This window comes from Apteryx mantelli, chromosome 14, assembly GCF_036417845.1.
Source record: "Apteryx mantelli isolate bAptMan1 chromosome 14, bAptMan1.hap1, whole genome shotgun sequence".
Lineage (NCBI taxonomy): Eukaryota > Metazoa > Chordata > Aves > Apterygiformes > Apterygidae > Apteryx > Apteryx mantelli.
Genome location: NC_089991.1, coordinates 18,695,840 through 18,722,061, shown reverse-complemented (window position 1 = coordinate 18,722,061; position 26,222 = coordinate 18,695,840). Strand labels below are relative to the sequence as shown.

The 26,222-nt window shown below is 39.2% G+C and overlaps 1 protein-coding gene across 4 annotated transcripts in view; it reads left to right on the top strand.

Annotated features, from left to right (window-relative positions):
* Window positions 1–26,222, top strand: part of SLIT3 (slit guidance ligand 3) — a 517,687-nt gene that overhangs the window by 1,048 nt on the left and 490,417 nt on the right. For all 4 annotated transcript variants that reach the window (XM_067304842.1, XM_067304843.1, XM_067304841.1 and 1 more), the window contains exon 2: window positions 25,559–25,630. In XM_067304842.1, coding sequence (XP_067160943.1) covers window positions 25,559–25,630 — 72 coding nt within the window. The remainder of the gene's footprint in view (window positions 1–25,558; window positions 25,631–26,222) is intronic.

Below are 26,222 nucleotides of genomic sequence, written 5' to 3'. Positions count from 1 at the left end.
TCTCCTTGCTTGATTCCCCAGCATGGTGACTTCATCACCATGGAAAAATCGACTGCCACCATAAACTAAACCAAATATATAAGTCATTTTAAAGCAGCCTCTAGTTTCTGTATTAAACTGCCGAAGTAACTCTGTTACGAAGAAGCTGGTTACTTCATTTCTAGGTGACCTCAGGGCTCATCGCAGCGGTGCAGCGTGGGGTGCTTCAGAGCTCAGCACGCGAGAACGTAGTCAGTGCGTTCAGAATAAATCCCTCTGTGTCTCATAACTTCTCGGGGTTCTTCTAGTCAACTCCTGCAAAGCATGCTGAGCAAGGAACAAGCTGAAAGCAGAGCTGAGCTCTGGTCCAGTTCTGGCACCCGCTTGGTGCGCAGCACCGTGGCGCTGGCGTTGCCTGATGCTCAGCGTATGGCGTGTGTCCCAGCGCGCCGGGGCCGGGGGGTGAGCGAGCGAGCGAGCGAGCGAGTGTTCAGGGGCTGCACTGCGGCTCTGCCCGCGCTGCCACGGGCGAGCGGAGAGAGGGGCGCTTCAGTGCGTCCTAGGTGCCTTAGCTGATAACTCTAAAATGTTGTTAAGCTTGTTGGCGAATGCCGTGGGTTATATGGCCCTTCTGTTTTATTTCCTTCTCGCTCATAGAGTTGGGGAATTTTCAAACCCTCTGGCAATTTTTCTCTAACTAAAAAAAGCTAGGCAAGGTTACTAAGCAAAAGAAGTTTTCATAGATACTAGCCTTTTAAAGGCTAAGTTCTGTCTCGGGATGAAATTGTAGAGCATTTATGAAACACAGATGCATTTTTATAGCATGGAGAGCTCTTAAATGATAGCAATATAGGGCTTTTTTTTTTTCTCCTTACTGGAGTATACCACTATCTTTACTGTTCTGTGAATTCCCTATATCAGCCTTCCTTTTAGACTCAGTTGTGTGAACAGTAGTTTTTAGATGTCAGTGTTGGAGAAGGCTTAACTCCCAGTGCATGAAACTCCGATGTGCACTTTCAGGAATTGATGAGCAGTAACCTTGCGGTTTGGAGACAAGGGAAATCAAGCTGGTAGCATACCAAGCCACTGCGAGTAAGCATAGCTCGGGGGTAACACGACTATTTGTGTGTGTCTCATCAGTGAGATGTGTTTAAGATTCGAGGGCTAGGCTTAAGCTTTTGAATTTCAGGTTAAAATGATGCACAAATACAAGGTTAGTTGGCCATCTCAAAAGAACTTAAAAAGCAATATGGTAATTTGTTCTTGCTTAGGGTTTAGAGAGGCTGAATTTATTCAGCAATTAGGATTCACATGTGAGATTGTACTTAATAGAGATGTTAACTTTGCTTGTCCTATATAAGAAGCTAAGCTGCAAGGGTGAGTTTCTTGGCCTTAGGATGCAAAGTGTTAAAAAGCACAAAAGGTTAAAGGCATCTAATCGTTGTTGTGTTCCTGGTCCTCGTAGTTTTTGGTATAGTTTACAGATCTTTTAAATTCTAGACTAACAGCTGCATGAAGAACAATAGCTATTTCACAATATTCAGTTTGAACTTTTTACCTCACAGACAAACCACTGATATGTGCATTATCTAGCTGATTTTTTTGAAATAGTGTGTTATTGGAGCATTCAATTCCAAACAATAAAACTGGTTCAAACCTGGCAGCGGCTGAAACCTTATGGAAATAGCATATAGAAGATCACCTAGTAACACACTATTCTGTACTTTTAAATACTGTCTTCCCTTTTTATTCTTCTAGTCTCTCATGAACCTTTCACTGATAAATTCTCTTCAATATAACCGTGCTTTAAAGCTTGTATTTCTAGATTTGTACTAACTAACTGCATTAACTTGAATTTTCCGATGTAGGCAATAGAGAGAGAGAGAGAGCAAGACCTTAATTCCCCTGAACTGAAATTCTGCTCATAGTTGAAATGTCAAGTCAGTCACTGGATATACCTGAGGATCTCACCCTGTTCGCTGTGGTCCATGGCAACCTCTAATCATGTAGGACATAATGCTCGGTTGATCTGTAGTCTCTAACTAGTTTGTCGAATTTATAAATAAAAACAAATTGATTACATCTGTCATGACACAGATATTTTTAATCTCAGAAGAGCATTTATATGCTGAATTTCTTTTTAAACAAATTTCTTAATGGCCCCACACCAAGGGAATTTTTAGACTCTTGTGCTATGAAAAGATCTGTGTTGCTTTCTGCATCCTTTTGAACTAAAAATTCCATCCACTAGTCTAGGTTGGAAACTTTTTGCTTTAATAAAAGATCTAACAGCACCACTTAAAATATTTTGCCACTAAACTTTTAGAGTTTTGTTTGTACAAATGCTACAGAATGTTTGGGCTGCAGGAGCCAAGCTAAATATTATTTAAGTTGTGTTAAAATGAAACCCTAGGAAAACTAACTTGAATGTATAATCTGAAGAAAAAGTGAGAAAACTCCATTAGGAGTGGGTGCATAGTCTTGTTGAGAAGTTCCATTGAAGAACTAGCGAAGGTCCCGTAGTATTGCAAGAAATGAATGTTACCAGAGCTTTGATTATTGTTTCTTCATGATAAATGGAAAGCACACTTTCTTCTTTCATTGCTTTGAAGATGCGCTTTTTGTAAAGAGTAATACCTTTTGGAGAGGAATCTGCAGTTCAAACAGTGTTCACAGAAACAGTATTATCATCAAACTGGCCTAAATTTTTTTTTTTTTTTAAGTTTTGTCTTTAATGGTAGCTTTCCAAATATAGCAGTATTAGGTCTGTGTTTTGTTTTAGCTTGTTACTACGTTCTGTGATAGTCTTCTAACTGTGTAGTATAGATTGAAGTTTTTTTGCTAGCCTAGGTCTCATGCAGATCTAAAAAGAGATGTGAATGTTGTGCACTGCTGCAGAAAGAAATGACAACATAGAGAAAGTGAGTGCTGAAACAAGTGTTTGCCATTTCCAAAGGGTAATTGGAAATTCCTTTTACCTTTCTTCTAGAGGAGGAGCCCCCAGAATATCCCACATCTCACTCAGAGATGTGAAATTAGGTCTAAGACACACAAACACGTACGTGCAAGTTGTGATGCTCCATGAAGGAACTTGTCTGTGAACAGAGCAACAGAGCTGACCTTGTAGCTTGTCTTTAGTATGTACGGGCCAATACCACGTTGGCTAAGTAACTTAAAATCCTACCAAAAAAACCACCAAAACAAAAAAAGGTTTATGAGCCCTTTGTGTTGTGGGGAAAACTAATAATGTAATAGTTAACTTTTAGTGGTGGGCACAATGACTTTTTCTTTTTTTACTTCGAGCTTTGCAGCTAATAATTATTAGCTGTGTGAGTGAATGGTGGAGACAAGTTAGGGTTTAGAAACTAAGAATACGTAAACATAATAACAGAAATTTAGAATCTTTTACCTTTCTGAAAGGTTTCTTAGGACTGCTTCCTTCAATTGTGCAGTAGATTCCTGTCATGAGAGTTTGCTTAGTAGTGCTCTAGGTCTTGTATGCAATTCGGTATTTATGTCATTTTCTTTACGTCATCGTATGTGTAAGTGCAGTGAGCAGATTAAAGCCACTTGCTTAATGGTTGTTAGGTGTTCTGGGCAGTATCTGCTTTCTGTTTAAATACGAAACGTGAGCCTCTGTGCTTTTTTTCCCATTTATGTCTAGTGCTCTTCCTGTTAGTAGCATTATATGTGTATAAAAGTTTATTTGGAGAATTAAGCTGTGTGTTTGGGTTCTTGATGAATTTACACCTGGTAGCTTAGAATCTGGTTTAACTGATAGCTCCCCTGTGTTAATTGTTGTTGTGTGTGGTGTTTTTTTTTGTTTTTTGTTTTTGTTTTTTTACTTTGGGAGATTCTTTACCTTTCTAAATTGATAAAGCTGCAGGACTAATCAGTTCTGTGCTCTGCCTGAGTAGCTAAATTGAGTGTGTCCACATTTAGGTGCAATTCAGAAGCTTAGTCATCTGCTTACTCTGGAGTTTTCATGTGGTCTGGGGTTTCTGTTATACAAATATATTGTTATGGTGGTTTTGGCCTAGGTGAACATAGCTGCTGAAGTTGCACTGGCTTGTAATAAGTCTTCCACTTCCTCAATTTTGTCTCCTAATTAAATCTAAGCTCCTGTCTTGAATGCTTCCCTATTACTACAGAACACATTGGTAAGCACATGCAAATGTAATTATATGGACTCTCACGTTGGCTTTCTGTTCTTCAAGAATACTTCCCACTAGGGATTGCCACTCGTTCGTTCCCGTGGTAATAGTCTCCAAAAGCCTGCGTGGGGCCCTTCCTCCCCACCCCGGCCATGGGTCAAGGAGTAGGTGTACATGGCTTTGGCTTAGAAGAATTTGCTATCAGAGGTACTGATCCTGGGAAAACTTTGCCGAGTTGCTTGGTCTCATTTGGGTAACTTCCCTTTACTAGCTTAATAGTGACTGTTCGTGCTTGACTGAAGGTGGGCATGGACTTGTACTGGCTTCGTCTTGCAATATTAAATTGTTAGCCCATTCCCAAGTGATGGGAATAGGAAGGAGGATGAAATTAGCCTTTGTAATTCTGATAACTAGTGCTGGGCACTGCCTTGTTGTCTGTAGTTGCTTGCTCAGATTTGGATTCTGAGATCGAGGGGACCAGATTACTCGCTGCAGATTTTTTTCAATGAACTGCTGTGAGACTATTCCCTTTTTTGTGCTCTTCTTTTTCCAGCTGAGTATTGATTCATCAAAAGCAGTAGATGAAAGAAACGTTGCCCTTCCAAAGAACAGCTGTTGTCTTTTTGGTAGGCCTAAAATATAAATGATTGTATTGCTTTGCTTTTTTTTTTTTCCCCCTTGGAATTTGTGTGTGAGCAGAGAAGTGTAAGTGTATCAGAGTAGGCCTAGCTCTTCTGAATTTTTTTCAGGCCTGTACAGATGGATAATGATACCAAAAATAAATAAATCCTAATATATTTCTATTCTTACAGTTATCTGTATGAAAATCCTCGCCTTGTGCACTGTCTGTCACTTTTGAATTGATTGCTATGAAGTCATTTGACCTTCATAGTGCACACTATCAGTAATCTTTTAGAATGTCACTGCCATGCCTTTTTTTTTTTTTTTTTGGTACCTAAAACAAAAGTTACCAGCCCTACATGGACATGAACATTTGCTGTCTGTGTGTTAGCAGTATCCAACCCATTTCTCAGCTTCTGCAGAGCAGAAAGAAGATGGTTTCCCCATCTGAGTCTCAAGAGATGCTTGGTGAGCCACAGAGATGACAGGGAAAAAGAACTTGGTTCAAATAAGGATATTCAGTGTGTAAGTTTCTGCCACAGAATATTAAGAATGAAGCTCTTCTGCTCAGGAGACTTCAGGAGAATCGGGATGTGTTCCCTCCCAGGAACTAATAGCTCAAATTACTTGAAGCTTAGTTGTTGTAGAAGTCTTCATGCAGCTCCTGTTATCCATAGTGCCTGATTTCCTATGGCTGCCTGTCGCTGCATTGCTGCAGCTGATCTTTTAAAATGAATAGTATTTTGCTAGTTGTTGGTCTGGTGGGATCCATTTTTCTTGATTAGTAGACTTAATCGTACCTGAACAAAGGTGGAGAATGGAAGCCATTGCTTAAGTGTTGCAGATATGTTGGCTTACACCTGCCTCGCCAGGATCAAATGGAGAACTGTTTTCCTTCGAGTGCAAAGTTGAAATGCATCAGGACCCTTTCTTAGTCACCACTGTGTTGCTGTTTTTTTCCACATCTTCTACATGCTAAGGCTGGTGTAATGGTGTAATGTTCGGATAAATTTTCTGAAGATTGGATTGAATTGCTCCCCCTGCCCCCTCAAAAGCCTTTGGCTTAAGACTGCAGTGAGCATTCCAGCAGTGTTTCAAGGCAATGAAATAATTTGTGTTGTTTAACATATATCTAATTAAAAAGTAAATTTCCAACACACTCAATAGATCCTGATTTCCTTTTTTTTTTTTTTTTTGTTACTTGCCTCTTTCTCTAAATCCAAACCGACAAAACATAATCTTTGTAATTCAGAATGAGCAATGTAAGCTGCACCTTCTACACCTTCTTTTATCTTCAAAAGTGCCTCCAGCCCTATGAGGTGCTACGTTGTAGCAAACTCTCTGTGATTAAAAGGATCATTCTTCCTTTTTAAGTTAACCTGAATCACCCAAGTGAATTATATGAAGGGCAGGTCTGCTGCTTGGCTTCAGTTTTGAGATATGCTTCACTGTGCATTCTAACGCTAAAACTATTGGATTATCTGAAATGTTGTTAACTTTGGAAGAGATTGTGGAATGCTCTTCATAAGTAACCTAGTACCCCTCATTTGTTTTGCCTGTTTATTCTCTGTGACTACAGGCAGATACTGGATCAGATAGAGTATTTCTCTAGTTCAGTATTAGAATCTTGTTCAACAGTGACTGGTCTTTTATAGCTGCAGCAAAAGTGCAAGTATAACCAGGGATGCTGCTTCAGTGCTAGCAGATCCTGTATGACAGTGGCACAGAGGATGACTAGAAGCAGTACGTGGTAAAGACTTCTTCAGGTAATTGTCTTTCCGTACATTCTTATTGTGAGGATGCATACATGAGCAGCGTTATCTAGAGAATGTTATCGTGGTAGCATTTGTACCATGGTAAATTCTGTGCCCCGTCCTCTTTTGTGCAGTCCATGAGATAGACTCAGCATGCCACTCATTTGTGCGGTCCGTGAGATAGACTCAGCATGCTGCTCATCGTTGGCTCCTTCCTGCTCCTTGGGTGATCAGGAGTTTCTGTTCATTCTTGATGATTGAACTGCATTATTATATTATTACACGTTTTTTGGCCCAGGGGCTGCTGTTGTCCTTCCAACCCCTTTTAGGTTCATTAACAGGTTTTGTGTGGCTGTACCAGTTTGACCTCTTTCTCTGAGTAATTCTCAGGGTAAGGAAGGGCTGGGTTCTGGTAATACTGTGGCTGCAGCATGGCCCAAGCAGTTCTGCTTTCAGGACTTTTAAAGCCTTTTCTCCAGAAACCTGTAATGCTCCTGCTATTTTTGGATCTCCTTTCAATGTTGTCCAGTCAGATGTCTCATTTAAGATGCTGAATGGCTCTCAGGAATGGAAAGAACTTGTTCTTCCCCATTGAGAAATGGCCTCGTAAACAACAGAAATTCCTTTCTAATGGTACTAAATAAATAACAGATCTGCTTATTTACATAAGGGACCAGGTCTGTGATCTTATACCCGCAGAGTAAATTTTGGACGAGTTCTAAAGGTTATGTTATCTCTAGAAAACAGTGAAAAGAGATAGGGCTTAAGAGGCTGATTCTTACCTCTCTGCCAGATACTTAGATGCCCCCCTCCCTGCCCCCACCAACTGAATCTGGTCTCTCAGTTGCCTCTGGCAGAATAAATGTGTCTTGTATTTCAGTTTTACACCATCTGTTTGGTGGCTGCAATATATATTTTTAATCCTATGATTGATGGATTCTTGGATCATCAGACTTTTACCTTTCTCTCTGGGATTTGTTGTTGTTGTTGTCATCCCCCCCACCCCGACCTTAATTTAGTTTCGTCCCCCATAGTGGGAAACCATTTTAACCAGTGGCTGTCTTCTTTCCTTTCTTGTCACTTGTGAAGGGAGAATTTTCAATAGCCATCAGTTCAGCTAAAATGGTGAAGAAAATCCAGTGTCTTAAAGCTGGTCCTTTGTTCATTTCCCCATGACACACACATTGTTTTAATTAAGATAGTCATCCTCAAAACCCTTCAAAAATTTACTTCTAAATTGATTTCAGAATTTGTCTTGCTCACAGAATTGCTTTTACCAATCTTTTCCTTAAAACTTGCAATACTGTTGCAGAAGGAGTCCTTAACTACTTATATCAACTAGGCTTTTGGGGAGAAGCCTTTGGGTCTCCTGCAGTGGGCCAGTGGGACTTGTCTGCCTGCCCGCAGAGACCTGCGTGCTGGATAGCAGCCTTATGGAAGTAGTAACCGGTTACTAAGGAAAACCCTCAAAAACCTATTGAGCGTAGGAGAGCCAGATTTTTGGAGCTGCATTCTCATAGCTGATATCTCACTGGCTGCTGTATGGAGCTCTGCTCAGGCTGGTGAGAGGTACAAGGTCTTTAGCGGTGATGCCGTCTTTAGGGGTTTAATTGGAGAGACCTTAACCCTCCTTTGTGTAATGCTTTGGGGGTACTGTAGTCACCTGTGCTGTGATCGGACGTACAGGCACTCACTCAAAAAAGCGAGACAGATCAGTTATCTATAACTTTTCAGAATTTCTTCTCTCTATACCTTCACAGCCATTTCTGTCTCCACAGTCAGAGGAAGATCAGATCTCCTATTTCAACCAGAACTCTGTGTGAGAGGAGGGATAAACTGCTTTGGAGGTTAATAACCCATTTTAACAGCCTGTGAACGTGCTTGGCAGGAGCGGGGAGTAGGGCTGGCCAGCTGGGCCTGTTGATAAACTCCATTTCTGAATAGATTTATTTGTGTTCTTTCATTTTGGTGCTTGTGCTTGCAAGGAACTGTCCACATGGGGAGGAAAAAAAAAAAAGTGGTTTTACAAAATTTTAAATTTTCTGTAATTTTCATGATGCCATATAAAAACAAGCGATGCAAGTTAGGCCACTGTAGAGTTGAGATCAGTGCCTGCTGTACTGGTCGGTATGTTTATCTGCTTGTCTATATTTGTCTGCTCTTTTGGTCTTTGCTCGAAGCTCTTTGAGGCTTCTCCATTGGTACGATGCTTAGCATGAAGAAATCTTGAGCTGCAGTAAGGATGCTCCTAGGCATGAGGACAGAAATGGTAGTAAATGAAAATTGTTATGTTAGCGAGCTTGAGGTTCTGATATCCAAAATCACAGCACTGCAAAATGCAGTTTTAAATGTTTGGCTCCAGACTCTCTCCCTCCCAGGAGCTGGGCTCTGTCAAGGTTGGCTGCTTGGCTGGGGACAGGGGCGGTGGTGGAATATGCTGTTTCTTGTGAATGAGCATTCTCATGAAACGTTTCAAAAGACAGGCTCTTAACTAGTAAGTAAATAATATGCTGAAAGCAGAGGCATAGGTGCATTCTTGTGCATACTAATAGCTAGTTAGGGAACTATTTCTTGGTCCCTGTTCTTTCATTTGGGCTTTTTGCTTTGTTCCTGCAGCTGTTAAGAAATGTGTTAATTAATTTGGATAAAATACGTGTATTAGTAGAATGCACAGTATTACTGATACATGCTGTTATGAAGACACTAATAAATACAACTGATAATTATAAAAGGTACAGACAGCTTTGAGCCTTATATGCTTTCTTAGATCATAGTAAAACTGAATGTTCCAAGTCAGTTCAGTCAAACTGTCCTACTGTATTAAAGTTTTCACTGAAATCTTGCCCTGGGTAGGTGCTGGTGAATGATGAGCACTTCTTCAGGTACGCGCTGGTGAATGATGAGTACCTCTTTGGATATTTTAGCAACTTTTAAGCTTGAATAAGTACTCAGTTGCCTGTCTGGCAAAAATGGTGTTTAGCTTTCTCAGTAGATGCAGTTTCATATACGATAAGTGGATAAAAATGGTCTAATATGAAAACTTGACTTTGAGAGGCCTTTCCACAAACAACTGGCCCCAAAGCAGAAAAAGTTCTAATTCCTAATTTCAAATTTGTTGTAGAGAGTCCCAAAAAGTCACCCTAAAATGGAAGAAATTTCCCTAGAATTTTGTAATCACGTTCCTTGGAACATACTATCCTGTCAAGGATGGATGATTGGAGAAACTCGTAACTGTTACCCAGAGGTTTATAAAAGTAGATTATTTATCTTTATACTACTGATTGTTATTTCCTCACAATAAGTAGATAGCAAAGAACACAGAATGCATGTCTGCCAATGATTTGATTGTCCAATCTTGCTATCGTTTAGAATATAACTATTATACAGTGTCTGCAGCGCACAGCTGATGTAACAGATGTGGTCACATGGCATAAAGCCCATTAAAAAAAAATCATTGCATATATATGTATATGCTTTCCTTAGTGACAGATATAGAGGCACTAATGTTTAATTAAAACAGTCATGTTGTTCAAATTTACAAAAATTTTAGGAAGGAAAAAATTGCATCCTGAAAGCAGTTCAAATGTCTGGCATGTCTTCCTGTCAGTTATGATGCATGCTTTGCCTTGATTTTAATGGGACCTTAATTTAGGGATTTTTTCCAAACTTATCTTTTGTCTATATAGCAGTTTTGTTCTGGTTGGGGAGGCTTTATGTTAAGTATGCTTTCGAAATGCTCATTTCTGAAAAAGCTGGAGGAAACTGCTTTGCTTTGCTCGTCTCACCTTTCTTCTCTAAAGAGTTGGCGAAGGTGGTAGTGGTTACATCATTGAGTAGTGGTTACAACATCATTTAGTGAGATAGGAACTCATATCCTTAATTACAAGCTACTCTGAAGTTGCAGCGGAATGATGAGAAGGGTCTAGCCATCTCCCTCTCATGAAGAGGTAGAGCTGGTTAGAGGTGGTGCTTCAAGAATTTAGCTGGGAAGCAATAAGACAGCTCATTACAAGCACACAGTACAGGGAAGTGATTGCACATTTTTGAAATGTCTGAATAAAAATAGGGAGGTAAGCTGGAGACAAGAATATAGTGTGGAAACAAATAAGTGAAGTTCCTGAGCAAAGAAAAAGCATTTGTTTTCCAGAAATGGAAGTGTATGTTGAGAAATAAGGCCCTAAGGCAAAGACGGTGGTTTTTCAGTGAGGAGAACATATCTTGGATGTAAGTTTCTCTGGTAAGAATGAAAAAGTATCTGAAACAGAAGCTGACAATCCTTCAGAGTAGTGAGTTTTAATAGATAACATGAAAAGGCACCAAAAGATAAGGACTAATCATAAGTTCTTATGGTTTTTTTTTGTTTGCTTTTTGTGCATGACAAGTTCTTGAGTTAATTTCTTGTGAGAATTGTTAGAAGTCGAAAATGAATTATTCCTAATTAACATTAACTCTGCTTTTTAGAAGAAATGTTTTCCAGGGATGTCCTTCCATAGCTCTTAGGTGTACAAGAAGCTTTGTGCAAAATGGTTTTATAAGGATGAGTTGTTTCAGTAACTTGAAACATCAAATGTGTATGTTGACTAAGTAATGTGTGGGCACCTAATCTTCTTTAGAAAAAGTGAGTTTTGTGGAATGTATAATTCACTTAGCAAACATTGTGAAATCAGTTCAACTCCACTCCATAAATCAAGTGCTGAAAACCAAAAGTAGGAAGAGGACAAAGAATGTAGGAGGAGGAGGGTGGGGAAGGTGGGACTCGACTTTGAGAGTCAGGAAAATTGCTTGTGGTTGTAATCTCTGGATGCAGACTTGACCAAGTGAATATGCAACTTGCTTCAAGTTTTCATTTTGCATATTAAAACTGTCTTGCATCTTTTACTGGAACTTCTTGGCCTAAACTGCTAGTTAGTGGCTACAGTAGGTATGTACACTCATTATGTTGCTTTTTGGAAGAGATAGAGTTGGTGAAACTGGATGCTTCTCTAATACCTTTCCAGGAGAAGAACTCTTAGAAAGAGTTTCTAGTCTGTGCATGTTTGGAAAAGTGAACAAGGAGATGAAATCAGGGCTTTATTTTGGTTTCAGACTTAACAAAACCACTTATATTTGTTGAGAGAATCTTGTTCCCAAGCCATCAAGTATTATAGCAGTCATCACAACTGAAGCAGGTGAAATATCATAATTTCTAAACATAAAATCATCTGTATTAGGAACAGCGACTAACAGATTCCAGTTTATTCACTGAGTTATATTCAGTAAGTACCACATAGGTGAAATATGGACTTAAATGCACTGGAATAAAGCAATACAAATGTTGCTGAAGTTGATGTGCATTCTTTTTTTCCCTGTGAATGTGTAATGCTTGATTATGTAGAGATTAAAAAAAAAAAAAGCAGCTAGAAGTCAGAGAAGGCTCATGAAAAATAGTAATTTTTATCAATACTGGTTTCTCGCTTTCCTAATTGCATTCAGTTCATATAGTCCTCAGTTAACATTAAATTAGAATTAAGCCCATTGTGGAAAATTTTTTTAAAGTTTTGGGAAAGGATAAATGATTGCTATAAATCATAGTAATGACCTTAGCTCTAAATGATGCTTATACTTAGAACAATTTTCTGAATTTCAGGCATCACAGAAGGTCATGTTTTACATTGACTAACAATGTATGCCTAGTTGAGGTACTGTGAAGTGCAGGTACATGTCTATTGATATTTCCATGAAGATTATACATTTGATAGTTGAGTGAAAATATGGCCCACAGAATGTTTGAAGTTGTCTGCTTTCTACCTATATAAATGTTTGGTCTTTGTTTGAAAACTGCTGAACTGATGTGGTAGCTACCTACATGTCCATACAGCCAGCTGGTATGTTTTGCATATGGAAAAGGAGAGAGGGTTGTAGAACTTAAGTAGGCATGGTTAATTTAAAAGAAGAATTTGGGAGCTGAAATGGAATAATAAGAAGCTAGAAATGAAGTACTGGGGTTTTTTTTATATGCAGCTGTTAACCTTGATTATGGAGCTTTTTGGAGGAATGAAAATGATGCTTGAGCTGAAATGACACAGTACTACACTTTTTCTTAAAAAATGTGCATATCCTGGCTTCTGCATATTAAATCACATTTCTGTAGCAACTGTGTTTTAAAGTATTTCCTATAATGTTCTTTGTGCTTCATATCTAAACCTTCCCCCCCCTCTTCCCATGTTTCACCCTTTTATATATAGAAAAAGTAGAATCATAAAATTATCAGGTTGGCAGGGACCTCAGCAGGTTACCTGGTCCAGCCTCTGGCTCAAAGCAGGATCAACATTGAGTTCAGACCTGGTTGTTCAGGGCTTTGTCCAGTTGGGTCTTAAAAAACACCAAGGATGGAGATTCTACGTTATCTCTGTGCAACCTGTTCTAGGTCTTAACTATCCTCAGAGTAAGCTTTTTAAACAATTGGAAACTCCCCTGTTTCAACTTACAATCATTGTTTTTCCTTCTCTTGCTGTGTGCCTCAATAAAGAGTCTTGCTCTATTTTCTCAGTAACCTCTTTTTAGGTATTGGAAGACTGCTATTCATTCTTCTCAAAGCTTGCTCTTCAGGCTAAACAAGCCAAGCTTCCTCAGCCTCATTTCATAGCGCATGAACTCAAACCCCTGACTGTTTTAATGATCCTCCATGGGATTTGCTCAAGTTTATCATCATCTTTCTTGTACTGAAGGGTCCAAAACTGAACACAGTGTTCCAGATGTAGTCAAGGTAGTCAATATCCACTGTGCTCTCTTCATCTGTAGTTTCTAGTCATCTGTATTCATCTAGTCATTTCAGAATACAAGGCAGTCTGGCTGGTCAAATATGATTTACCTTTGATCTCTGCTTTTAGTCACCTTCTTTCGTGTGCCCAGAAATTGCTTTTAACAGTATTTGCTCTGTGACTTCTCCAGGGACTGAAGTGAGGCTGCCACTGACCAGTCTGTACTTCACTATATCATTCTTCTGCCACTGTGGGTCATTCCTCTCCTCCTTGAACCCTGTCTTTAGGCATAAAGGCTTGGGAGACCTTGTCAGTGAACACCGATACAAAGAAGGCATTGGCTCACTAAATCATCACTTTGCCTTATTTATTCTTTTACAGATAATGTAGCACTAGAAGCTTTTCTTGTCTTTGATGTCCCTTGCCAGTTTGAACTCTAGTTGAGCTTTGACTTTCCTAATACCATCCCTGCATACCCGAGCAGTGTTCCTGTGTAGCATACCCTTGCTTCTGCTTATGCCCCTTTTGCACTAAGTTCAGTCATGAGTTGCCTATTTAGCCAGGTTCATCTTCTGATACACCTGCTCATTTTCCTCAGTATCTGAATGGAGTGTCCTTGTGCTAAGGTTGTCCTTAAAGACCTGCCAGCTCTCTTGAGCTCCTTTTCTCTTTAAGGCTGCTTCCCACAAGATCCTCCCTAACAGTCTGCTGAATAGGCTGAAGTCTGCTCTCCTGAAGTCCAGGGTCTGTACTCTGCTACATGCCTTCCTCCCACCCCTCGGCATATTGAATGCCATTGTTTCATGGTCACTAAAGCCAAGGATGCTGCAGGTTATCACACCCTGACCAGTTCTTCCCTGGCTGTGAGCAGCAGATCCAGGAAGGCCTCGCCCCTGCTTGACCCATCCAGCATCTCTGTAAAGTTAAGAAGCTATGCCTGACCCCCTCCAGAAACCTCCTGCCTTGTTTGCCTCCCACTGGGTTGCCTTTCCAGCAGATGTCAGGGAGATTAAAGTCTCTCATAAGAACCAGGGTCTGTGGTCTGGAGACTTCCGCGAGTTGCTTGGAGAAGACTTTGTCCCCTCCCTCACCCTGAGTGGGTGGTCGGTAACAAACTCCCACCACAGCGTCACCCTCGCTGGCTTCTCTGACCCAGACCAGCAGGCTCTCAAGGAGCCTGTCCCCCTTTCCGTAGAGGAGCTCTGTCCACGTGAGCGGTTCCTTTGCATAAAGACAACCTCCCCTCCTCTTCTTCCCTGACTGTCTTTGTTGCAGACCCTGCATCCAACCATCACTGAACATACATATAACTACATGAGCTGTCCCACCACATCTTAGTCATTCCAATGACGTCCTAGTTCAGCATCTGTAGTCAAAACTTTAACTCTTCCTGCTTGTTTCCCAGACTGTGTATTTATGTATAGGCATTTGTGGTTGGGCCCCTTTTTGATCTGATTCTTCTTGCAGGCTGTCTTTCTCTTCTGCAAGAGCACAGATGACACTGCCAAGGGACATCTGGAGTAAATCAAGAGTAATTATAAAACTCTGGGGACAAAGGTAAAGGACATGGGAGTATAACAGGTACTGTATATACTTAGAACATTATTCTTCCAGCATAACATTTGCTTTCTGTATAATAAAACCTGCAAACTATCGTATCTGGTCAGGAGTTTCTGCAGCTTGGGATAAACATGCATTTCCTTGGAAGAAATGGGGTATTTAAATTGCTTGATCCTTCAGTTCATCGTGCTGCTTTCTGTAGGTCTCAAACTTGACTTTTGATAGTGATCTGCTCAATGGAGAATATAGCCACTGCAAAATTGCACAAGGTAATTCTTTCCTGTCTTTCTTTAGCACGTATAATTTTCCAAGTAACTTTTCTTCTTACTACAAAAACGAGGACTGATGTGTTATCTCCATCAATTCCAGATCATTTGGACACTATGTGGGTTATTGACCAAGCACTGCTGTAATGGACTTGAGGATGGACAGCTTATTCACAGAATTAGGGCACTTAAGATCAGTTTTCTCATTGTTCAAACAGCAAGAAAACACTGTCTGAGTCATACCTGAAAGTCTCTTGTAATCAGGAGGAACGATCTAATTTTCTTGAAGTAAAAGCTGTATTGTGTGGGTGCATTAGAAAAGTATTATGGACTGCAGCAGAGAATTTGTACATTTCAGCTATTTTATAGCTATTTAATTACCATTTGAATTATTCTTGAGACTGAAACTATCCAGTATCATACATGTGGACCTACTCAACAACAGCAACAAAAACTATTAGATGTTGGATCGTAAGTTTATTGTTATTCTGACTTAACATGAATAACAAACAATATCAAAATTACTAGATCCCAACATTACCATGTTAATGCACTGTGCAGTACTCTTCTCATGTTACTGGAACTATGCAGAGTATTTCTGAATCCTTCCAGGATCTGGTGGGACTTTGTGTTTATTTCTGTTGAACTTGAGGTTTCTGTCAGCCCAGTTTTTCAGCCTGTTATGGTCCTGCTGGACTGAAGCCCTGCTTTGCGGTGTATTGGCCATTCCCTCTGATTTGGTATCATCTGTGAACTTACCACGAGTGCTCTGTCCTGTGTTCCAGGTCATTAATGAAAAAAACCAAAAAAACAATTTTGGCCCTCGTCTCTACCCCTGAGGGACACCGCTAGTAATCAGCTGCTGATCACCACCCTCTAAGCCCAGTGGTCCAGCCAGTTTTCCACCCGGCTTATCTTTTATGTAGTCCATATATCACCAGTTTGGATATGAAAATAGTATGGGAGATGGTGTCAAAGGCTTTGCTGCAGTCGAGGTAGACACATTTACTTGCTTTCTTCTTGTCCATGGACATGTTGTCTTGTCACTTCATCACAGAAAGCAATCGGGTTGGTCAGACAGGATTTGGTACAGCTGTGTAAGTTGAGGCTGGCTCTTTTCAGTCACCTTGTTGTCCTTTGTGTGCTTGAGTGTGAACAGTGGAGGAAAAAGGGTTGTTATCAGTGCAGTAAGGCTGGTCGCTCTTATACTTCTTGTTGTCGCACTGTGGAAGCAGCTGGCTATACAGCTAGCTGTCTCTAGCTGCTTTCGCTGTGCAGGATATTTCTTAGGGAAACTGGAAGAAGGGATGTCAATCATGTTATAACAGTCTAGAATTAGTTTGGAAAAGTAGAACATCTTTACAATTAATTGTCATGTGAAATATTTGGAGAGTATAGGTCTTCCTAGAAGTCAGTAAACAAACACTTTTTTTCATGGTCCTTTGAAAATTGATCATTTGACTGTTTTGGTTTAAGAAGAAAAATAAGTCTTACCAAGGCAGAATGTACCACCTACTTTGTAATAAAATGAGATTACTTTAGCTGGATATGATTTTGCAATTTTTTCCTGTCTTTGTCTTTACAAGGGGTGTTCATACTTAAGCATGTGATTTGGAAACTAATGGAATTTGCGCATTTCATAAAATCCAGTCCCAAGTCTTTAGTTCCTGCATTGCTTAAGTTGAGATGAAAATATGTTAAATCTGAAGATATGCAGATTGTTCTGCCAGAGGGCTTCGGGGCAGTGTTATAACTGAGGAGCTGATCATGGTGACTTTGAAGTTCTTGGACTGGAGGCACAAGATAAGTGCCAAGTGCTTTTATAGGGAATTATAGTCATTTAAGGTTAAGAGGCTAGTGGCAGTCTATACGCATTAAAGCCAAATTAACTACATAGCAGAAATTCTGGAAAATTGTTAAAATAAAACAGATACAGGGTGTGTAAAGAACAAGAAAGCCAAAAGCCCACATACAGAAATGGATACATCCATGCGTAAGGGAGTGGATTTTTCTCCTCTTGACGGGTACAGCATTAGCATGTTACCAAGCTAAGCCCCAAAGTACTCCTAGAGAGAGAAGAGCTTTACTGAAGAACCTTTTGCCCCCAACTCTGCAGGGAGCATTTTTAGAAATGAAGAAGTGCTCCTCATGGTTGCACTCCTACAATGCAGTAGCTAGCCAAGTGAATGGTTAACTTACCCATGAAAACACAGGGTTCCTGCAGTTCAGGTGTTGTCCGTGTTCCTGGTTACCTTGCACAGTGTCTGGGGGTTGGGCAAACAAACCCAACAGGAAAAGTTTAAAGGGATGACTCAGCTGTCATTCCAGCAGGTGGTTTGGATCGACAAAGTCCTTTAGCAATGTACTGGCAAAACAATAAAAGCCTTGTTTCCCAAGAATGTGTGCTGCTTGAGTTATTTGGAGGAATTGGGCTAATGCAGAATATCAGTAACTCTTTAGATTCAGGAATGCTGGTTCCGTCATTATCACTTGAACTTTGGCTCCTACATTTTGAATGTGGGTTACTGCCAAGCTGATCTATCATTTAAAACAAATATTTCTAACTGAGTTACAAATGCATAAGAAAAACATCACAGAGAGGTATACTTGCTATGGTCTCAAATGTCACTTAAATTTAGAAGAAAATTATAAATTTTCTTCTATTTTTCAGGAACTTTCTGATGTTGCTTGAATTGTATCCTAGTGGATGTTTATTTTAACGTGAGCTCTAGATTCATATTGGCTTCAGACCTGTTCGGTTCTTAGGGAAGAGATGGTTTTATTGATTCCTAAGTGCACTGTTCTGTGAGAGATACAAACTTTATACAGCCCTTGGGGGGTGTGTGTGTGTGTGTGGGGGGGGGGGGAAATCCAAAAAGTGAAATGAACAGAAATGAAGTAATCCACATGGAAGTATGTAGATTACATCAGGTGTTGCTTTAATCAAGACTTTTTAGAGTAGTAAATTTTTTGTTGATTTGTGTTTAGCCCAAACATGACACAAACGTGTGGATTTGAGCTGGTATTTGGTAGCCACACAGAAAACTTAATTAGCAGGAACAGAAACTAAATTTCGGGCTTCAGGTTCTATGACTAGAAATCTTTACCTACGTGAGAAGCAGTTGGTTACAAAAGAATCATAGTGGTGTGTAACTTGGGCAAGATAGCTGTTTTTGAAGCGTGTGGCAGTTAATTCTTGTTAAACACAGTATATAGTTTCTCTACTGCTTTTATTGAATTCATTGGCTATTAATATAAATGGAAAAATATCTGAAAATTTGAATGCGGTTGCAACTGTTGCTCTAAATTCTCTTGTCTTAAGATACCAGGTTACTTTCACTTTGCATATTTACTCATGTCATGTAATTCTTTGCTAGATTAAAGAAACATGGATTAATAAATGTTTTCCTAAATAGTGCCCATCTAGCACTTGTGGTGTTTATCACCGAGATGCAAAATCAGCCACTGCCATGAAACCATTGGAAATCAGAGATGATTTTCAGTTTCGTTGTTAAGAAAGCTACTGCATTAGCTAATCTGGGACCTCCAGAGTTCCCTGAAGGAAAGGAGAACTTTACTGTAGGAAACCTATTGACAATGAACAGCTTTAACCAAATGAAATAACTGGATTTCTTCAGCAAAACAACTAACTTTAAGCAACTTCTTTCCTGACCAAAAGCTAGCAGCATTGGGCCTAGACTCTGGTGGTTTCCCAGGTCAGAAAAAAATGCAGCTTAAAAAAGAAGGTGCATTAAATACCCTGTGTTAAAGCGAAGGCACTACTTGGAGTAGGACCACCAAGCCAAGAGGGTTTTGTGTGCCTGTGACCTTGTACTGTGCCCAAACCTCACAGACATGAAAAAAGGACGTGGTGGGGAGTGGTGCTGAGACCTAACCATCTGTACTAAGGTTTTTGACTTTGGCCCAGGGATCTCTTTCTTTTTTTCTGCTATGTAGCCAAGAAAGACATAACTAGACAACCAGAACTAGCTGCAAAGTGGGAAGTTAGATTAAAACACTGGAACCTTGGGAGAGCTGTGGCATTAGTTCAAGGATTCACCTGAGTATGTCTAAGACCTAGAACTATGATGAGGCAACAAGTTTTGGATTACCTTGGAGATGAAAATGTACATGGAAGTCAGCAGGTAGCAAACTGAAATCTGAGTAATAGGAAGTTGCTACAATCTGATAGTGTCATTTCAAATTTTTGCATCCTTGTGTATATAAAGTTTGGAGTTTTGTATAAGGATTTGGATTTGTATGTAAGTATTGAATTATCAATTTGAGTTTGATTGAAACAAGAATTCAGTATGTGATTGTTTGGTTATTGGGCCTTCCATAAAACTTGTGATATTTATTGTGGTGTTGATGGATTTTCAGACTCGTTTCTGATCTTGTATATTAAGGAGTTATAGGCTCAGAGATGTCTAGGATGGGTATATTTATTTGCCAAAGTATATAAGTCTAGAAGACAGAATATAGAGTCCTGTGATTTTAGCACGTGGTATAATAAAACTATGACATGGATTTACTCCTCAAGTCATAAATTTTATAAATTGCAAGGATGAGGGTGAGGCTTCAGATGAACAGTATCCAGCTATTTTGGAAGAGTTTGGTGGCTCAGCAGAATAATTGTCAACTGAAATTTAAGTAATGTAACAGAGGAGATCTATGCCCTTCTAATGCTGTTTGAAGCTGCAAAAAGACATGCTCCAGAGAATGCTGGAGACATTTAAAAACATTTAAATATCTGGCTTAAGTTCACTAGATTGTCTTTAGAGAAGAATGAAAGATGAAGCAATTGAGAGGAATTCTCACTATGAAGCGGGATTTGCTTCAGTTGATCCAAACATCCCTGTTTGTAATGAGTGTGTACACTGTGTGACTTGGTCTTCAGCATCTACAAAATATGTCTTGAATTAAATTGTTATTAGAGCATAGCAGGACATGTTTATGAGTAAAGCTCACTTTAACAGTTCAATCTGAACTCATTTTCATGATGTCTTGTACCGTTCCAATCTAATTGATGTTTCCATTCCCACTGAAATAATTGCTTCAGTGTCTATGTTTTCTGAAAGCTGTCACTATGCCTGCATTGTCTTTAATGTGTTGTATGCTAAAATGAGAAATAAAATGGCAGGAGAGATATATCAACAGCATTACTAAAACTGGTGTAGATCACAGCTTCAGTTTCTTTTCCTCTTAGTGTGTGAGTGGTGTCAAGTGAGCTCTGACAGCCTGGAAGAGGAGACCTAGTTTCCCCAGTGGGATTTTCTTGATGTTCTTTGGGACAATGTTGTTTGAATGTGAAATGACAGAGTAGTAACTGAGCTTGTGTACACATGGGCTGAGATGGATGTGCAGAGTGAGATCTAAGGTCCACTTGCCCCACATGTTACGGAAAACGCAGGAATTCTGCACAATGTGATCTTTATCTTAGAATGAACATATCTGCACATGGGTATTTGTTGAAATTGGATATAAATTAAATTCACCTTTAGGATTACGGTATAAATTTCTCCATGTCTTTGGCCCAAATAATTTCTTTTCAAAGCCGTTTCTGTGTTTGCTTCCAGCAGTTCTCCTGTACAGCAATGTACTTTAAAGCCAATTAAGACTAGACACGAAGGTTTAGGTTTTTGTATTTGAAACCCACTAGTGAGCCCATAATCAGCTGCCAAGCTTTTTATAAAGGAAACATAAAATATTATGTTGCCCACAAACACCAGCTGTAAACCACTAATGTCTGCAACAGTTCAGTAACTTCACAGTTACAGAATTTAATTGACTAATGGGTTAACCTGTGGCAATCAGCTTTTTAGCAGTAGTGTTAGACCTACTGTGAACAGGAGGAGGAAGTGTTACATAGTTTATCAAGGTTTTAATCTGTTTTTCTTCAACTGGAAGACAAACCTTGAGGGAAGGCTTTGCTGGAACAGGTAAATGCGCAGAAGGGAATTGCTGCTTTTTAAAGCAGAGGAGGCGGTTATCGATTAAAATACTAAACAGTTTAAGGAAAGCCGAACTTCGTGAAGAAGACGGAGCTGGTGTGTTGGGGCTGGTCTCCCTTACAGACTTGAGGGGAGGGGAAAAAGGGAGGAAAGAAAAGATTTGCCATGGATATATGAAAGGAATGCAGTTCTACATGCAGCTACTGCAGCTGAGTAAAACTGTACTGAGAATCAAGGCTCATGAAAATGGCCCGAAAGCTGGGCCACTGGGACGATGCTGCTCTGGGGACCTGGGCTGACTCGGAGCTGGCCGGGAGAATTCTGACCGTGTGAATGCTGTGTTTTGGTAGGCCTTTTCTGAGACACAGGCAAGGCAAGGCTTCTGAAGGAATGGCATGCAAAGCAGATGGAAAACAACACGCAAGTAAAACGAAAGCTATTTAAGTATTGCTTCCTCCAGACTTAAATTTTTCCAATGCTTCTTGCAGTCAGGTCACCCTGGTGCACCAGGGAATAGTTAATGATGCACCAGGATAGAAGAACTGAACTGAGAGCACAGAGATATGAGCCTGGTAAAGCAGAAAAACGTAGACAGCAAGTCAAAGGTATTCTTCAAGAAAAGCAAGGTTCACTCAAGAGATGAATAAATGCAAATGGACGAGAATAGCTGGAACATGCAATGAAAGTGCTCTGTAGTTGTGTTGTCTTTTTTATTTAATGGACCTTTTAAAAGTATATTTGACCCAAGTTAGGTAAGGATGCTGTATTTGTTCTTATAGCTGAAATATAGGAATTTTTTTTTTTCCCCAGTCTGCTCACCATCATCATTAGTTCCCATCTATCATAAGGAACATAGTTTCCTGACAGGAGAATCTGTTTCTTCCATCATTTAGGTATATCCTGCATTAAGACACTTAAACTGACTCTTAGAAGTTTATTCTATTTGTTTTGAAGCCATTTTGTCACTTGAGTTTTTTATTAGTAGTATTTTGACATTTATAAGTAACCATCAGAAATGAATTCTAATATTATAAAACAAACACTTGTTCTGTACTCTAGTGCATCTCACATACTGCTTAATTACCTTTAATCTTGTTAATGTCTTGCTTTTATACACTAGAAAGATTCACACTAGGATTGATTATATAGCAAGTGTTTGAAAAAGAAGTGGAAAAAAGGTATTATGCATGCATGCATCCATGTCCAACATGCAACTTTGACTGCAACTTTCAGTGGCAGATTTCAGTAAAAAAAATTCTGACTATGGACAATGTAGACTAGTTAGAATTATTTGCCTAAATTCTGATGGGTTTTGTTGTTTTTTGGTTGGTTTTTTAATGATTAATCCTTAGTCTGTTCTTCCTGTTGTCTATGGCAAATTTAAGTTGCAGTGTCAAAAGGTGAAGATCTCAAACTGTAGCTGGTTTGTCCCTGGTACAAATTTTGTAGACGTATATGCTTAGGATTTGTCAGTATAAACCGTGAGCTTAATCATCATCTTTGCCAACTTCTATTTTTAGGTACCAAACTACCCTCAGTTGTAAAGTGGCATAGTATTGTCTTGAGTTTAATTTTTTTGATTAGCTCTCCAGTTTCAGTAAGAGATTTCTATGAATGCCTCAGCATGCTAAAATGACATTAAAAGGAGCTAATTCCCTATCGGTCTGCATCTGAGGTTTAGGTAGGGACCACCTGAGAGAACAATTATGCATGTTTAGGAATATGAACAGTTATTTTTGTGGATGGATCAGTACAATTATCTGCACTCTCATCTAAATATTTAATTTTGATGAATGGAGGATAATGTTTATATTGGAAAACTTTTTATTTTCATGTTTAGAAGCATTTTGCGAAATTAACAGTATACTAGGACATTAGTTCTGCTTCTCCTCTGGATAAGGAAAATGTACTTTTTAACAAGCTTAAACTTCAAAATACGTAACTGTCTTGTCTTTGACAATGTGATTTACTACAGAAAAATGAAGTTTGTTACCATGACAATTGCTTTTCATTTAATACTTTAGAGGAATATAACTTCATGGTAGCAGAAAAAAAGGATCTTGCTTTGGAAATGAAATAATTTTAATAATTTATGCTTGAACATTCACGTATTTCTACGTAGAAGTAGTAGATCTACCCTACCGATAGGGTCTGGAGTGAAGTGAGAAGAGTTGGGTTTAAGTAGCAGTCATACCGAGTGCCTTGTATGGAAATACATGTACGACAGAAAATTACTGGAGATTGTGCCAGCCAGCAACCCCCCCTCTCCCTCCCCCCTTGTAAGATGCTATAAGAATGATCGCAAGTGATTAAAATGTTCTCCGCACTTCAAAGGCTTTTGCATTCTGTTTATAACACTACTTGCGGAGAACTTAAACGACTGTTTAGGATAGCTTCAATGCTGTATTTGTCAAAATACAAGCATAATAGTTAAGGTATGTCTGGAATTTTAGTCCTACTGTTTCCTTGAATTCCTTTTTTGTACCTACAGAAATACTCAGCTTGAAGCAGTATTTAAGAACACACATCTGTATTTCCAAAATTATTTCAGGGTCAAGGGTTGTGCAAGTTTCAGGTGATTGCCAAACATACATAAAAGTAATCGTGTAATCTTACTTCTTGTCTTGTTGAGTTTTACTTGAAATAGGAGAACAATTGAGCCTTCTTAATCCAGAAAAGGTGTATCTCAGTGCACACTAATGTGGGGACTGTGGTAAAACTGAAATTAATAGGTAAACCTCTGCTTCTTACTGTGAATTTGTGATCTCATATTCTCTTTTATGAAATAAACTTCTAGCCTCGTGATTAGTTTTTCCATATTCAATCTTTTTCACTAATGACTATAGACAATAAAATTTGTCAAAATCTGTTGTTTACAGTCTTATGATCTTTAAAACAATAACTGAATGCTTTTTTTAGTATGAAAGCTGTTACCCAAAGACTTATGTTTGGGGTTTTTAGCAGCTTTCAGTGACCATAAAACGTGAGTCAGGGAGTAGCGGGGGGGGGAAAAAGTTGACTCCAATATTAGAAAATTTTGTTTTCGTATAAAAGGCTGCTTGCATCTAGGAAACCCTCTGACACCTGGAACAAATTTGCAATTATATGATGGAGTGTATGTCTATTTTTTTGGTTGTATACAAGTTGGCTGCCTACTGTTTATTATGTTAAAATAGGCATGGCTGATGGTCAGGGAGAAAGGCTGGTTGTTTGCCTTGTCCCTGCTGGTTAGCACTGGGTCACATAGAGCAAACTGGATGGAGGAGGTAGAGGTTTGTTCCCTGGGAAAAGAGCAGGGGAACATGCTCAGCTGGGAGAACTTTTGGTGCTGCCCAGCAAAGGCAAGTCCAAAGGGAGAGACACAGCAACACGGGACCTATAGCACCAGCAGATATTGGTATACGCTTTTGAAGAACAAGGAAAAGAGACCTAAACAGACCTCCGAAATGACAAAAAGAGTCTTTACATCAGGAAAGAAAGGGGGGGGGGGGCTATTCCCAGTTTGTTGCATCTCTAGAGGCACTAAATGCTAGTGTACTATCCTTAAGAAGAGGACCAGTCTCGCATGGAGTATCAATTTATACATCCCTTTAATTTTGACTTAAATAGAATTTGACTCTAACTAAAGAGTATTTGTTCTTATGTCTGTTCTGTTAAGATACAAAGTAGATATTAAATTCTTCTGTGGTTTTGGTGTGCTTGCTCCAAGGAAAAGCTGCAGAAAATTGGCCAGCCCAGGGTCTGGTTGCAGTGGCTTTACCCTGTCGTGGAAAAGATGTCAGTTACTTATTAAGCTGAAATCTAGAATATGAATTAGCACTGACTGAAACAGTGCAGGAGGTAATACTTAGTATACGACCGTGCAAGAGCGATGTGCTGGTGAATAACAGAGGTGTTGGAAAATTGGAAGTTTAAATGAAGAGGGAAGTTAAGAACTGGCGAAGGGTGAGCATACATGGGAAATAGGTCAATGTGATTAACAGTAGTTTCTGAAAACCACGATTTCCAAAAAAAATCAAGAGGCTGCCCAATTAGAATGCTTGAAAAAAGCTAAAGCTCTTATTGAATTTTGCAAATTTTCCTCATTTGGGTAGGATCAGAGTTGCACTCCCAAATGTAAGTAGTTCTCTAGCTGCAGGCTAGACTCGCTTGGGGTTAGACTGCCCCTAGAGCTTGATCTTTGTTTTGAGGCAGTGCTGTAGGTTCAGCTCTATGACACCATCTGGGTCTTGAGATATTTAGCCTTTATGGAATTGGGGTCTTGAGAGAGAAAGAAGCATAGAATGAGCACTGATGCTAGAAACAGGAAGGGAAGAAACTTCTTGTGTGAGAGCAGCATGGTATTGGGAAGAGGCAAAATCCATCAGGACTGCTGAACTGCTTTTTGAAATTTTAATTGAAAAATTGATTTGTGCAATTTGAGCTGTTGATAATGCTCCACTGATGGAGTTACTTTCTCCTAACTGAATCTTGGTATCAGTTATATTGCCTGAATGCTCTGTGTTGTTTTTCTTTCTTTTTCTCTCTCTCCAGTGATCTAGAAAAAAATAATATCACAAGAATCACGAAGACGGACTTTGCAGGACTGAAGAATCTCCGTGTCTTGTGAGTATAAAATAAAACTTGACTTTCTTTAAAAGACTGTTTTAGGCTACTACTACTAAGAATTTCTAATTCTAGAGATCAGATGCTACTGATTTGCGTATTATCCAGTTTACTAGTATCTTTTTTTAAACCGGGAAGCAGTACAGCATGAAACAGTAAACTTTAGTTCTGTATTAAACAAATGTAGTTTCAGAGCTGTTTAATTGTTTGTGTTTCTTGTTTGGCTTTTAATAAATACTGTGTTAAAAGATTTGGTCTGCTTTAGAATCACTTAGGCTTTAATCAATTATATTGAAACAGTAGCAAATAGGTCCTTCAGATTTGGGCCACCTTAAGGTACAGTCCCATTAACAGCACTTTGCAGAAGTTTAAACATAATTTGATTTAAGAATATTTGAAAGCTGTAGGACTTTTATGAAAAGAAAACTGTGGATTATTTTTTAATCTAATATGAACTACTTAAAAAAAAAAAAACAAAAAAAAACTATAGGCGATGCTGTCTCTTGATCTAGAAGTTGCAGTCAGGAGCTCAGCCGTACTTCTGAATTCCCCCTTTGATGCTCAGGGACCAACCTAACTCTTCCAAATTTTA